Raw genomic sequence first — 13831 nt, forward strand, 5'->3', positions numbered from 1 at the left:
ATGCAGTCCCAGATCATCCCTCTTCCCCTGTCTGCAGGTGCGCTCTCTGTCGTGCGGGCGCTGAACCGGGAGGAGGTGGTGCAGCACAACCTGACTGTGGTGGCCACAGACCATGGCTTCCCACGCCGCTCAGCCACACAGCTACTCTCTGTGCTGGTTCTGGATGTCAACGATGAGGCTCCCAGTTTTGAGAAGCCTGAGTATGAAGCACACATCATGGAGAACCTGCCAGCTGGCAGCCCTGTACTGCAGGTGCTGGCCACAGACCGGGACCTGGGTGAGGATGCAGGGCAAGAGTGAGCTGCCCAGTTTGGTCAGGAGCCCTTCTTGGGATGCAACTTGCAGGACGAGGTGCACTCTGCTCCCTCCCATCTGGTTTGGAGAGCCTGGGTGTCCATGGAGGGAGGAACCATCACCTGGCCTGGTAAAGAGGGATGGGATGGACCCTGGGAAAATCTGAGAATGAGAACAGAGATTGATTCCCTTTACTTCCCAAGTCAATGGGCTTTGTTCCTTGGAGGTTCCTTATCCCATTTTCCCTTCCACAAGCTGGGCTGGGCTGGGACCTCTCTCCACCACACATCTCTGCCCACACCTTTACTTGGCAGGCAGTGAGAGCATCCTCCTCTACAGTCTGTCTGCCCCCTGGATGGGAAGGCTGGGAGGAAGGAGGTGCGGGGCTGGGAGCCAAGTGAGAGGTTCTTGGCATTTCTGTTGGGCTGCCCTCAAATGTACTCCTCCCTGCAGGTGCCAATGGGCAGGTGACCTATGGGGGTCTCTCTGGGGGACCGTTCTCCATCCACCCACAGACGGGGCTTATTGTCACTACACATGCCCTGGACCGTGAGGAGCAGGAGCAGCATGTGCTGATGGGTATGGCTGTGCTAGTGCATGAGAGGGAGGAGCAGACATGGCAGGGTGGGTTATAGGGAGCACAGATAAGACAGATGAGTGCTCCTCACTGCTGGGGAAGGGTGGTGTTGCGAGGCGGGCAGGCCATGGGAAGTGATGAGGGATTGCAGAGCATGCAGGGTTGTTGGGTGGTTTGAGCATGTAGGAATTCCCGTGATCCCATGCCTGGCTCCCCTGTAACTGTCTGTGACTTGCATGTGACAGCCTTGGTAGTAGCTCCCAGTTAGCAGGGTACTCTGCAGCACTCTTGCTGTGTTCCTGCAGTCTATGCACGGGATGGTGGCCTGCCCCCCAACCTCTCCAAGGCAACTGTGCGGATAACAGTAGGGGATGAGAATGACCACACACCACACCTAGAGAGTGAATCCTGGTCTGTGGAGGTCCCTGAGAACCAAAGCTGCGTAGCACTCTACACCCTGCGGGCCACCGATCCTGATGGAGGCGAGAATGGGCGCTTGGAGTACCGTGTGGCAGGTGAGGAGCATAGAGACAGAGAGAGCTCTGTAGTTTCGTTCTTGGTGGTTGGTAGCAGCTGTTCACCCAGGCTTGCTAGGAGCTCTTGGAAGCATCACCTGTGGCAATTCCCGTTCCACATCAGCTCTCTCCTGCTCCAGACCATATGTTGCTACTCCTTCCTCTCAACCCTCTAGTTTCACTGCCCCCGGTAAATGTGCACAGGCCACATTGCCTCATTCCCCAGGCTCTCTCTGGTTCCTCAGGCTCAGATTAGTTCCACACCTCTCTTACCTGCTCTGGCCTGTTGAATTTACAGCTTGTTAAGTGAGATGTCTTTGTTGTTACACCAGGCATTATCTGTGGCAACAGCACTGCTCTGTGAGCTGGTGGATCCAGTTCTTACACATACACACACACGGCTGGACCAAGGAGGTTCAGTCCCACTTAAGTCCCACTAGGGACTTACAAAGAACAGTTCACTCTACCCTCTCTGGCAGGCCACACTGGGATGGACTTCATGCTGTCCCTCCACGCAGCATAGGTTAGGTCCCTCCTTGTGCCAACCTCAGGTTACAGTAACGCCGTCTTGCTGTTCCCTGTCTTCTTTTCCAGATGGAGACCCTGGGCAAGATTTCATCCTAGACCCTGTCTCAGGTGTCCTCTCCACTGCACGTGCTCTTGACAGGGAGCAAGTTGCTTTCTACACCCTCACAGTGGTGGTGCAAGACCATGGCACCCCTCCACGCAGTGCCACCATGTCAGTCAACGTGCGGGTGTTGGACCTAAATGACAATGCACCTGTTTTTGCTCAGGCCAGTTATGTGGTGGAGGTGCCAGAGGACTTGCCTGTTGGTGCCCTGGTTCTGCAGCTGGAAGCTGAGGACCCTGATGAGGGCACCAATGGGCAGGTTACCTACTATCTGGGCAATGAGTCACTGGGCATGTTCCAAGTAGAACCACAGAGCGGGCGCATCAGAAGTGCCCAGGCACTGGACCGGGAGCGCCACGCCAGTTACAGCTTCCTTGCCAAGGCTGTGGACTCAGCACCATGGGAACCCAAGAGTGCAGCTGTGCGGGTCACTGTCACAGTGCGGGATGTCAATGACCATGCTCCTGCCTTCCTGCACAGCCCGCTGACTGTCAACTTGTCTCGCCACACATCACTCAAGCAGGTTGTGGCCACCATGAGGGCAGAGGACAGGGATGCAGGTGCCAACGCCTCCATCCTGTATCGCCTTGCCACCCCCAACTCTGCATTCGCAATCAACTCCTACACGGGGGATATTCAGCTGCTGCAGCCCCTGGGCTCACTCAGCCAGCGCCAGCGGACTCTCTTCATCCTGGCCACAGATTTGGGGCAACCAGCGCTTTCCTCTACTGGCGTGGTGGTGATCCATTTGCAGGAAGAGCCCTACCGAGGGCTGCGCTTTCCCCGGAGCACCAGTGAAGTGGCCCTGCCAGAAAATGCTGCCCCAGGTATCAGCTGAGCAGAGTGCCCGGCACAGACTGGGATGAAATGGGAGAAGATGGGGAGGAAGAGGGATATTTAGACTGGGGAGCACTGCACGGTTTTTGGAAGTCATTGTGCTTTGTGTATATCCAGGGGACAGCAGGGCCTAACTGGTGCCCAGGGTATTGAGGGTGGTAATCCTGTGGGTCACAGGTGCACAGATGCTCCTGGAAGGTCTGCAGGGTTCAGTGAGACCATAGAAGGGCTGCAGACAGGCCCTAGAAGTCCTGACTCTCACCTCCTTTGGCAACAGTATCCTCAGGCGGGGCCATGTTCCTCTAGTACAGCATGTGCCCCTGACCTCTGGCACCTGCCCTGAGACTCTGCTGCCCCTTCAACATTGTTCCCTCCCTTACAGGTACTGCTGTCGCTAGCATCCAAGCTGTGCACACAGGGGGCTCTTCTGGGCGCATCACATACAGCATCATCAGTGGCAACGAAAAGAATGCTTTCCTTATCCAGCCCAATTCAGGTACAGCAGCAGGACCACTTGGGGAAGCAGCAAGGGAAGGTCACTTGTGCTCTGCCAGTGCCTGCTCAGCTATCACAAGTCTCAGAGCCCTCCAAAGGCACAGGAACATAGTCTACACCTCTACCAGTAAATTTAATGGTATTAGGATTTGGACATAGACACTATCCCATCATTGTCCAGAGGTTGCAAATGCAGCTCTTAGCACAATTTTGGTCCCTGCTAACTGGATCTTTCCCCAAAAAATTTGCAGGCCCAGTTCAGAAGTTAGCAGAGGGCAGTGTTCAGGATTTATCACCAGGGTAGCTCACCAGGGCTGATGAGAAGGCTTGAGATTTGGAGAGGGCTCAGAAGAGCTCAGTATACTACTTCTCTCTATCTGAGAGTGGATGGATGGGCAGAGGGATGGATTGAGTGTAAGGGAACAAAAGAGAAGATGGGGACTGGGTGTGCTGGTTCCTCACTCACCCCCTCTCCCCCTGACCCTGCTGTTTCCCCAGGTGCCATCTCAGTTCAGGACTCCAGCAGCCTGGATTTTGAGGCCAGCCCCCGGCTGCGCCTTGTGGTCCAGGCAGAGACAGCAGCTTCCTTCAGCTTTATGGCCATAAACCTTAACCTGCAAGATGTGAATGACAATTTGCCACGCTTCCAGCTGCAGAACTATGTGGCATTCATCTGGGAATCACAGGGCTATGACTCCCCAGTCATCCAGGTAGCACTGGGGGCACAAACAGGGACATCTGAGCCCCTGGCTGCCCCTGCCAGGGTGAGGAGGTGGGGGGCTGTGCCATAGGCCCGTGGCTGGCACCTATAAATCTGTAGGTCTGGCCTTGGAGGTCTGTAGTTTGTAGGGCTCCACAACTGCACTGCTGAATCTCTCCTGTGGCTTTGCAGGTCCTGGCAGATGATCTGGATCAAGGAGTGAATGGGCAGGTGACTTATGCTATTAACCAGTCCCTGCCAATGACAGGCTTGTACCACATCGATCCTCAGACCGGCACTATCACTACTGCTGCCATCCTGGACAGGGAGATCTGGTCACAGACCCGGTAAGTAGGGCCAGACCAACTTGTACTGTAGGTATGAGAGGGGCATAGGAGCAGCATCCCCAAGGCTGCAGAGGATAGTCTGTTACTTGGTGCCACCCAAAGCCATTGCCAAACAACAGCAGGAACTCAGACTTAGTAGTAGCATGTGTAGCAAATGGCACTGAGGGCATGGCAGATAGTCATGAGATGAGCCTGCGCTCTGTTCAGCCTGGATTTCACAAATCTGAAAAGGTTGTGAAGGGGGCAGTGGACTCTTCAGTAGCTGCATCCATTCTCTTTCCTGCCTGCTTAATCCAGACCGTATCTGTTCAGTCCCTTCCCATTCCCACACATTGCACCCTCCTGCTCTGCCACATGCCCTCCAGAAGCTATCTCAGCCCTCTTGCAAGTCCCTCTGCATTCAGCCCAAGTCCTCTAGGTCCCTCACCGCATGTGCACATTCATGACATCCCACAGTCAGCCTAACCACAACCATGTAAGGTGATGACAAACTCTACAAACCATGAATTTAAACCTCCCCCTACCTTTTTACACATGCATGGTTCAGATACAAGGAACAAGGAACAACTTTGTCCAACTCACCAAGGCTATGTTCCTGCTGTCATATGTATGTTTCAAATCTCTCTTCACTCTTCCAAGGCACGTGGAGGCCTAGGGGATTCGTTCCATTCACATAGACATCACTGCTACATGCAAACAGAGGCTCCATGTATTCCCCAGCTCCCAAATATGCTCCAAATGCTGTCACCTGTCTCCTTGCATGCCTCAACACACTCTGCCCACATCTTTTCTCACCAACATTCCAGATTCCTGCCCCTTGCACATGCTATGCTATGCAAAAATATAATACATGAAAAATGCTATGGATGCATCCACTGTAACCCCCTTGCAAAAGCCCCCAACCATGCATGTGCACATGACAGGGCTGTGCATGCTCCAGACTCTTGTGCCCACATCCCTGCCTGCTCATATGTTCCAAGTGCTGGGCACAAATCCACTGCCCTCCAAACACAAACCCCAAATGTACATCCATCTGCTGCCCCATATTCCGTATGGGCCCACATCCACTGACCCACGTGTACTCCAGATGCTCTGCACATATCCATTGCCCCATATACTCCAGATGCTGTGCGTAGTTCTACTACCATGTGTACACACTCCAACCCTGCACACATGTGCAGTGCCGCCTTGCACCATGTTCCAGATGCTGTGCATGCACGTACTGGCCCTCACACATATGGCCACATTTGTGAACCTTGTGCCGTGCCCTTGTGCTTTTCCACAGTTTGGTGGTAACAGCAATGGACAGAGGGACACCTCCTCTTGTGGGCTCAGCAACACTGACCGTTGTGGTGATGGACATCAATGACAATAGCCCCACCATCCCATTTCCTTGGGAGGTGCGGGTCCCAGAAAGTAAGTGCAGCTCAGCCCCATAGGTCAGTGTGTCCAGCAGTGGCAGGAGCTGAAGCATGATAAACACCTGTGGGTGGGGGAGAGGCCCCAGAGAGGCTTGCTCATTCCCTTGATGAGGGATGGCTTGTGCTGACCCGCTGGCTGAGCTTCCCCAAGCCCTTCGCCACTGCCCTGTTTGTTATGTCCTGGAGCTGGGGGTTGTATGGCTGTCTGTGATGCAGCAGCTGTGTCCTGATGGAACCAGCTGAACCCGCAACTTCTCCTTGGTCTCTGCCCACTTCATGGGGGCTCTGGCTGCATGAGTGGCCTGCTGGCTCTCTGCCCTTGGTACGCCTGCCCAGTCCTCCTGCCTGGTTCCCAAGACCTGCTCCTTGACCACTAGGACATCTCCCTTATGCCCAGTGCTCAGGCTGGTTCCCCCACGTGAGCTGGGTTCTCTTCTGAGGAGATGGGGCTGCTTGCTCATGCCTTGCCTCTCCTCAGACACACTGCTAGGCACCCAGATAGCACAGCTGACAGGGAACGATGTGGACTCGGGCCCCACACTCTCCTACACCCTCGTGCTGGATGGTGATGCTCTGGGCACATTCAGTGTGCTGCGGTATGGGGGACGCATTGCCCTTACGGGGCCACTGGACTACGAGCAACGCAGCCACTACACCCTTACCCTGCGTGCCTCTGACACCCGCCATGAGACCGAGGCCAACCTCACCGTTGTCGTGGAGGATGTGAATGACAACGCACCGTCTTTCAGCCAGGGCTTCTACCAGGTACTGTACACACACGCACCTGAACACGCACGTGCTGGCTCCCCTGCATAAGCCCCTGTGCTGCTCCTGCACACTGCCTGGCTCACCTGGGCTTAGGAGGCACAGAGATCCCCTCAAGGATGGGTCTGAGCCCGTCCTGGCCCTTCTCCTCCTGAGCCTCTATCCACATCCTGACACACCTCCTGCTGTCACTGCAGTGTGAACAGGAAGCTGAAACCAGGCACATGGCACTGGGATCAGCAGCTGCAGGCCTGCACAGCTGCATGCAGATGGTACATGCCAGAATAAGTAGGAGCAGCAGGAAGGCCAAGATTGGTGGGAGATGGGTCACAGGCTGACGTGTTTCTGGTGAGACCTGGCCAGAGGCCCCATAGGGAGGTAAATGGACAAAAGCTGACCAGTACCATGTGATGTATCTCTGGAGCAGAGATGCAAGAAGTTGGGAAGACACAGAAATGCTTGAAGGTTGGGAGAGCAGACCAGTGGAAGACTGCCTGTTTGTACATGTTGTTTGGCACAAGAGGATGAGAGGTGTTTTGCGTTGAGTAAAATACCTTTTATAGAAAAAAAATAAATATAAAAAATAATATCATCTAATACGTTTTTCAGCATAGCAGAGGATGGTAGAGAAAAGGATGAATAACTGGATGCTGAAGTTTCTCAGAAGTCACACTTACAATGCTAGGTGTCATGCATATGGGACAGGTGACCTCAAGTGTGTGGCCCTGGTACAGAGGTGGGAGGGCCCTGGTCAGCGAGGAAGTGAGCTACTTTGGCCATGGCTGCCCTGGCCAGCCCAGACCTTCTCCCAGCTTTGCTGGCCAGATCCAGTCAAGCAGGAACAGATGCCCACAGAGGGACATGATTTTGACTGGGGCTTTCTTCTTTTCCAGGTGACGTTGCCAGAGCACACACCTGCAGGCAGCATCCTTCTCACTGTGAGTGCCACTGACCCAGACTCTGGCAGCAACGGGGATGTCACCTTCCACCTGGCTGTGCCCAGCCCTGACATCGCCATCGACCCCAGCAATGGTGTGTGGGGCTAACTGCTACATAGGGTTCATGCTGTAGATTGATCCAACAGTGCATGCAGAGGGAGGGGCCCCCATGCTGGCCCCTCATTACGGCTGGGGTAGTCAGAGAGGCAGACATAGTGGTGGCAGCCATCAAGGCACACCACCACAGCATCCCAGAACACCATGCCCACCTCCCTGCTGGCTCCCCATGCTGACTCTGGCTTTGTGCCCTCACAGGGACCCTGTTCACCATTCGGCGGGTGGAATTTGATGCCAGTCAGCCTACCCTGGACCTGGTGGTGGAGGCCCGTGACCATGGTTCTCCCAGCCTTTCATCTTGGGCCACTGTGCAGCTGCAGGTGCTTGACGTGAATGACCACAGCCCCAGTTTCCAGGTGCCATGCTACAATGCCAGTGTCCCTGAGGACTTGCGCCCGGGAACCACTGTGCTGACACTGGAGGCAGGTGATGCCGATCTCTCACGGGAGAACGCTGGCTTTGACTACACCATTGTCAGTGGCAATGGTGGCAATGCCTTCCAGGTGGAGAGCCGTGTGGCCTGGGCAGGAGGACACCTCCGCACACAGGGTGCCTTGGTGCTTGTGGAGCCCTTGGACTTTGAGGCCATCCCAGTCTACAACCTCACTGTGGCAGCCTCAGACCGGGGCCTGCCACAGCGCAGTGCTACAGTGCCTGTGCTCATCACTGTGCAGGATGTCAATGACAACCCACCCGTGTTTGCCCGAGCTGAGTACCGCACAGCAGTGAGTGAGAATGTGCTCCCTGGCACAGAGCTGCTGCGGGTGATGGCCCATGATGCTGACTCAGGGCCCCACGGCCACGTTCACTACACCATCAGCTCAGGTGACCAGCATGGGCTCTTCCAGCTTCATGAGAGTACAGGGGCCCTGTGCCTGGCACAGCCTCTTGACCGTGAGGCCCAGTCACTGCATGCCCTCGTGGTACAGGCTACAGATGAGCCAGGCGGCCACTTTGCACTGGTACCTGTAGCCATTGAGGTGAAGGATGTCAATGACAACAAACCATACTTCCCAGTGGAGATGCTGAGTGCCAGCATGCGGGAGAACCTGCCTCCTGGCACATTGGTCACCACCCTGCGTGCCATCGATGCAGACACTGGTGTCTTTGGGGAGCTTCGGTATGCAGTGCTGGAGCAGCCAGTTGGGGAGCCTGGTGTGGCAGAGGGCCGGGATGCCTTCGCCATCAACAGCAGCTCTGGGGAGCTGCGCTCACGTCTTACTTTTGACTACGAACGAGCTAAAGCCTTCCAACTCCTAGTCAGGGCCACCGATGCTGGCAATGCTTCTGCCACGGTGACTGTGCGGGTACTGGTGACTGGGGAGGATGAGTATGATCCCATCTTCCTGAGCCCTTCCTTCAGCTTTGAGGTCCCTGAGGGTGCCCGCAAAGGGCAGAGCATTGGGCGAGTGCTGGCAACAGACGAAGACGAGGGGGCTGATGGAGTTGTGCTGTACTCCCTCACAAAGCCATCACCGTACTTTGCCATCAACCAAACCACGGGCACCATCTACCTGCGCATGGACAGCCAGCCCCAGGCTGGGGCTGGGCGCGCCAAGAGGGAGCCGCGTGAGATGAGTGTGGAGGTGCAGGCACGCAGCCCCCTGCCTGCCTCCCGCTCAGCCTCTGCACAGGTCACCATTGACATCACACACACGTCCTTCGGCCTGGCTCCGGACCTCAACCTGCTGCTGGTGGCTGTGGCTGCCTCCCTGGGGGTTGTGGTGGTGCTGGCTGCTGTGGCCATCGTGCTGGCACTGGTCCGCTCCCGTCACCGCCGGGGCCACGAGAAGCCAGAGGGGGACAGGCCACTGGCCCGCGTGCAGAGCGGCTCCCTGCAGAAGCTGGGCCGCGAGGAACCGGCGCTTCCTGGGGGTGAGCACATTTACCATCAGGCCCTGCCAGGGTATGGGGGTGAGCCAGCAGGGCCCTACACACGAGGTGGCTCACTAGACCCCTCGCACTCCAGTGGCAGAGGTTCGGCTGAGGCTGCTGAAGATGACGAGATTCGGATGATCAACGAGTACCCGCGTGTGGCCAGCATCACGGCCTCTATGCAGGAGCATATCTCTGCCCGTGGCCCTGACTCTGGCATCCAGCAAGATGCCGACCAGCTCTCCGACATCTCCTGTGAGCCGGCCGCCCTGGAGAGCACCCAGTGGTTCAAGAGCAAGAAGGGCTCCGGGCTGCTGCTGCCGGGACCACCCCCGCAGCTGTACCGTGAGGATGGGGGAGGCAGCGCCTTCCTCGGTGTGCGCTGCGGCCTCAGTGTGTCCTCCCAGCCCCAGGACTATGCCTTCCCAGAGGATGGCAAGCCCTCTGTGGAGGGCTCGCTCACTGCCATCGTGGCCAGCGATGAGGAGCTCCGAGGCAGCTACAACTGGGATTACCTGCTGAACTGGTGCCCCCAGTTCCAGCCGTTGGCCAGCGTCTTCACAGAGATCGCACGCCTTAAGGATGAGAGCTCCCTGCGCAAGCCCTTTCCAACCAAGCCCAAGGCAGAGCCCAAGCCCCGCATTGATCCCCCACCCCTCATCACCTCAGTAGCCCACCCAGGTGCCAAGTCTGTGCCCCCCAAGCCACCAGCAGGCAGGACCTTCCCACACCCATCCTCCCTGCGCCGCTCACCCATCAGCCACGAGGGCTCCATCTCGTCCTCTGCCATGTCGCCCAGCTTCTCCCCGTCGCTGTCCCCACTGGCTGCCCGCTCCCCTGTGGTCTCGCCCTTTGGCATCTCACAGGGGCCCTCAGCCTCTGCCATCAGTGCCGAGCACTCACTGGAGCCCCCTGAGGAGGCCGAGCTCAGGATTTAGACCTGGGCCCGTGGACTCCGCCACCCCACCCTGCAGCCATGGGGCCAGGAGCAGGGCCAAGCCCAGGGCCACTCTGCATGGGTGCTGATCCTGCTCTCCCAGCACCTTGCCTGGCCTGGAGCCCCCATGAGCTGCAGGTTCCCATGTCTTTTGGGACTGCCGGCTCCTGTGACTCCCTGTGGTCTGGCAGATTCAGTGCTAGTTTTGATGCCCTATAGACTGCTGATCCTAGTACCAGCACCCCAGGGCATGGTTTCTTGTACTGCTCATGGTGTCTCAGATCGGCGCCTGGCACGCTGGTGCTTCGTGGTACTCTGTGCTCTGAGAGGGGCCGGGAGCAGATGGGTGCTCCCTGCCCTGCTGGGCCAGGGCACTGCAGACTGCAGACCCTGTTCTTGCCTGGCTGCTTGCCCAAGCCATGCAGCACCCTGGGTGCAGTAGGAGGCTGGCCCATCCCTGCTGGCCCCATCTCTGTTGGAGCTTATGGGGCCGGGGAGGAATGCTCCCTGGACAGGGATGCACTGCTCGGACAGCACAGCCCCAGCTGCCTGCTGGTCTGCCCATGCTGCCTGTGGGAATGGGGATGGCTGAACTTTGCTTGCTGATAATATGGGGAAACACATCCCAGGCCAAGCTGTAGGGGGAGAAGGCATCAACCACTGTCTGCTTGCCTATCCACAGCTGGTGGGGGGGAAAGGGGATCCTTTCAGGTCCCTCAAGCCCTTCCACCTGCCCCCACTGCATTTGCCTCTTGTAAGGGCTCTCCCTCCCAGAATTGCTGGAGGACACTGCTCCTCAGGGGCTGGCTGGGAGGCTGGGTGCCCTACACAGCACAGAGAGGCTGCTCCCAGGCCCAACTGCCTCTCTGAGCTGTGGGCTGGCTGAAGCATCAGGCACAGACACTGGGCAGGCTGTGGCAGGGCTGGCAAGAGCATCAGCTGGCCCCAGGATGACAAGCCCCCCAGGAAAGGCACCGATGTGGCCGCTCAGGGACTCAAGTCAGTGACCACCTCTCGCTCTGTCTGCCCCAGGCCTGGTGGGCAGCATGCAGCTGCAAGGAAGCAGGGGTGGGGGGTACCCTGAAAAACCACATGGCCTGAGGCTGGCTTGGTGGCAAACAGCACGTTGTCTTGCAGCCACAGTATGGGATACGGGGTGGCAGGCCTCCCCCAGGGCCCTGCAGTGCAACCTGCTCACCAGGACAGGCTGGGCCACCAGGAACACCTCCAGAATGTGGGTGGTTGCCAGAATCCCCAGCCCTCTGTGCAGGGGCTGCTCTGCACCAATCCTTCATGTTGTGTTGTGATCATGGGGGAGAGCCACATTTCCTTGGGGCTGGTCCCCATCCGCACACCAGCACTGCTTGCAGCTGGCATCAGCTCATGCCAGGGCCAGCCCCTGCCCCAGTGCTCACCCACAGCCCACAGGGCATTGCATGGCCCCGCACCTTGGGAATGCAGTCCTTGTGCCGGCCACTATGGCCCTGGGTGCTCAGGATCACTGTGACTCACACACACGTGGTACAGGATGCAGGGTGAGGCTTGAGAGCAGGACATTCGGGGCACCATGGCAGCCCCAGCTACACAGTCAGCCTGGGAGGACACCCAGACATCTGAGAAGGGGGTCGGGGGCTGTTTACTGTATTTGGGAATTCCCTTCCTATCACACTTCTCCTACACCCACTCTGTAGCCTCAGTCCAAAGCCTGTCAGCACCATAGCTGCATCCCATCTGTCATCCCAGCCCCAAATGTTTTATCACAGCAGCCACAAACAACCATTTTTGCCCACTGCCCCTTTCCCACTCAGAACCTCCTGTGACTGCAGCCACATGTCCGCCAGTGTCTCAGCTCCAACCTCCCCCACACGCCATGGGTCCCAGCCCAGCCCATGCAATGGGTGCCCCACACCCGGCACTGTGCTGCCCATGCAAGTGCGTGCTCAGTGCTGGCAGCCCCAGGAGCTGCCCTGGACAACAACAGGGCTGGGATCTGCAGCAGCAGTGGTGGCACCAGGGCCATGCCTTGGGCCCGTGAGGGAGACAGGATGGCTCTGGGAGAGGAGGACAGTTCTTTCCTCACGTGGCACGTGGAAAGCCTAAAGAGGCACCCCCAAGGAGCCACGTGTGCTGTGAGCCTTGCATTGGGCTAGGATGGCCAAGCAGCCCTGCTCCCCTCTGCACGTTCAGGATGTGGGGTGTAGACGGGTCACCCCCTGCATGCCATGTTAGAGGGTCAGACACACGGCCCCTCTTTTGTCTGGGGGGATACAGCCACGTGCTGCTGAGCCCAGCCAGGAGCCAAGCCTCCAGTTATTTATTTTTACACATTGTACTACGATTCCTGTTTTCTACTTTGTTTGTACCTTTTGTATCGTGTCTCGCTGAGCTGCATGTATTGGGCGCTGCTCGTCGGCCTGCACACTGGGCCGCTCCAGCACAGCCTGGACCCAAGTGCCAACTTCTCAAAGAAATGCCTTAATAAACCACACTTGTTTGTACAGAGCTAGACATTGTCGCTGCTGCTCTGGGCTTGTGCTGTGCTGGCACTTACGGCCTTGTGGTTGCTGGTGTGGCCAGTGGGTGGAGGACAGACCTGTGGCACTCAGGGGCTCAGCACATGGCTCAGCTGCTGGCAACGTGCTGGGGGTTGGGGGCAGCCAGGGGGACCTGCACCCTGCACTTGGCCCTGGGCAGCAGCTTGGGTGGCAGAGCTGGGGCTACCTGGGGCATGGGGGCTGCACAGAGGCCACTCTGTGCCCTTGGGGCAGACAGCACAAGGAGCCCTGCTGCCCAGCCACAGCTGCCTGCCTCCTGGCCTCTGCAATTTGTCAAGCCAGCACAGGAGGTGCAGCAATTTTAGGCTTTAGTGAAGCAGAGGACATTGAGAGCCTGATCACAAACTGTAGGCCTGGCCCAGGTGCTAGCTGCTGCAGCAGTGTGTGCGGTGCCTGCACCTGTCACTGCATTGCCACACAAACAGCCCCAGCTTGGCTGCTGCCCAGGCCAAGCCACCAGCACCCATATGCATCACTGCATCTTGCAAGTTCCTTCCTTTAGCAGCTGCCAAGCCCAGCAGGTGAGGCTGCACCACACCATACATCCAGGTCGAACCAGTGGTGAGGCTGAGCATGCCTCCCCTACAGCCACACAGCCCAGTGCCGGTGTGTAAGTGGACACAAGCAGAGGGGCACACAGGACCGTGCAGACACACTCACATGCTGACAGCACTGCAGCTTCATCCTGCTCCCCTTTCTGGCTGACAAAGTCTGTTATCGGGAATGCACATGTATGAGGTGAGTCCCTCTGGCAGCCAGGCTCAGACACCCAGTCTGCCCAGCAGCTGCCCCCAGTTGCTAGCACCCCAACATACGAGCCCCTGAGG

The 13831-nt window shown here is 57.6% G+C and overlaps 1 protein-coding gene across 1 annotated transcript in view; it reads left to right on the forward strand.

Annotated features, from left to right (window-relative positions):
- Window positions 1-12951, forward strand: part of DCHS1 (dachsous cadherin-related 1) — a 48843-nt gene extending 35892 nt beyond the window's left edge. Inside the window, exons 11-21 of the mRNA XM_084493029.1 lie at window positions 38-277; window positions 748-873; window positions 1177-1386; window positions 1981-2844; window positions 3237-3350; window positions 3848-4059; window positions 4242-4396; window positions 5682-5812; window positions 6296-6582; window positions 7476-7614; window positions 7836-12951. Coding sequence (XP_084349155.1) covers window positions 38-277; window positions 748-873; window positions 1177-1386; window positions 1981-2844; window positions 3237-3350; window positions 3848-4059; window positions 4242-4396; window positions 5682-5812; window positions 6296-6582; window positions 7476-7614; window positions 7836-10450 — 5093 coding nt within the window. The 3' untranslated portion in view covers window positions 10451-12951. The remainder of the gene's footprint in view (window positions 1-37; window positions 278-747; window positions 874-1176; window positions 1387-1980; window positions 2845-3236; window positions 3351-3847; window positions 4060-4241; window positions 4397-5681; window positions 5813-6295; window positions 6583-7475; window positions 7615-7835) is intronic.
- The last annotated feature ends 880 nt before the right edge of the window (window positions 12952-13831 follow it).

The sequence above is a fragment of the Aythya ferina genome (genome assembly GCF_964211825.1).
Source record: "Aythya ferina genome assembly, chromosome: 1".
In the NCBI taxonomy this organism is placed as follows: domain Eukaryota; kingdom Metazoa; phylum Chordata; class Aves; order Anseriformes; family Anatidae; genus Aythya; species Aythya ferina.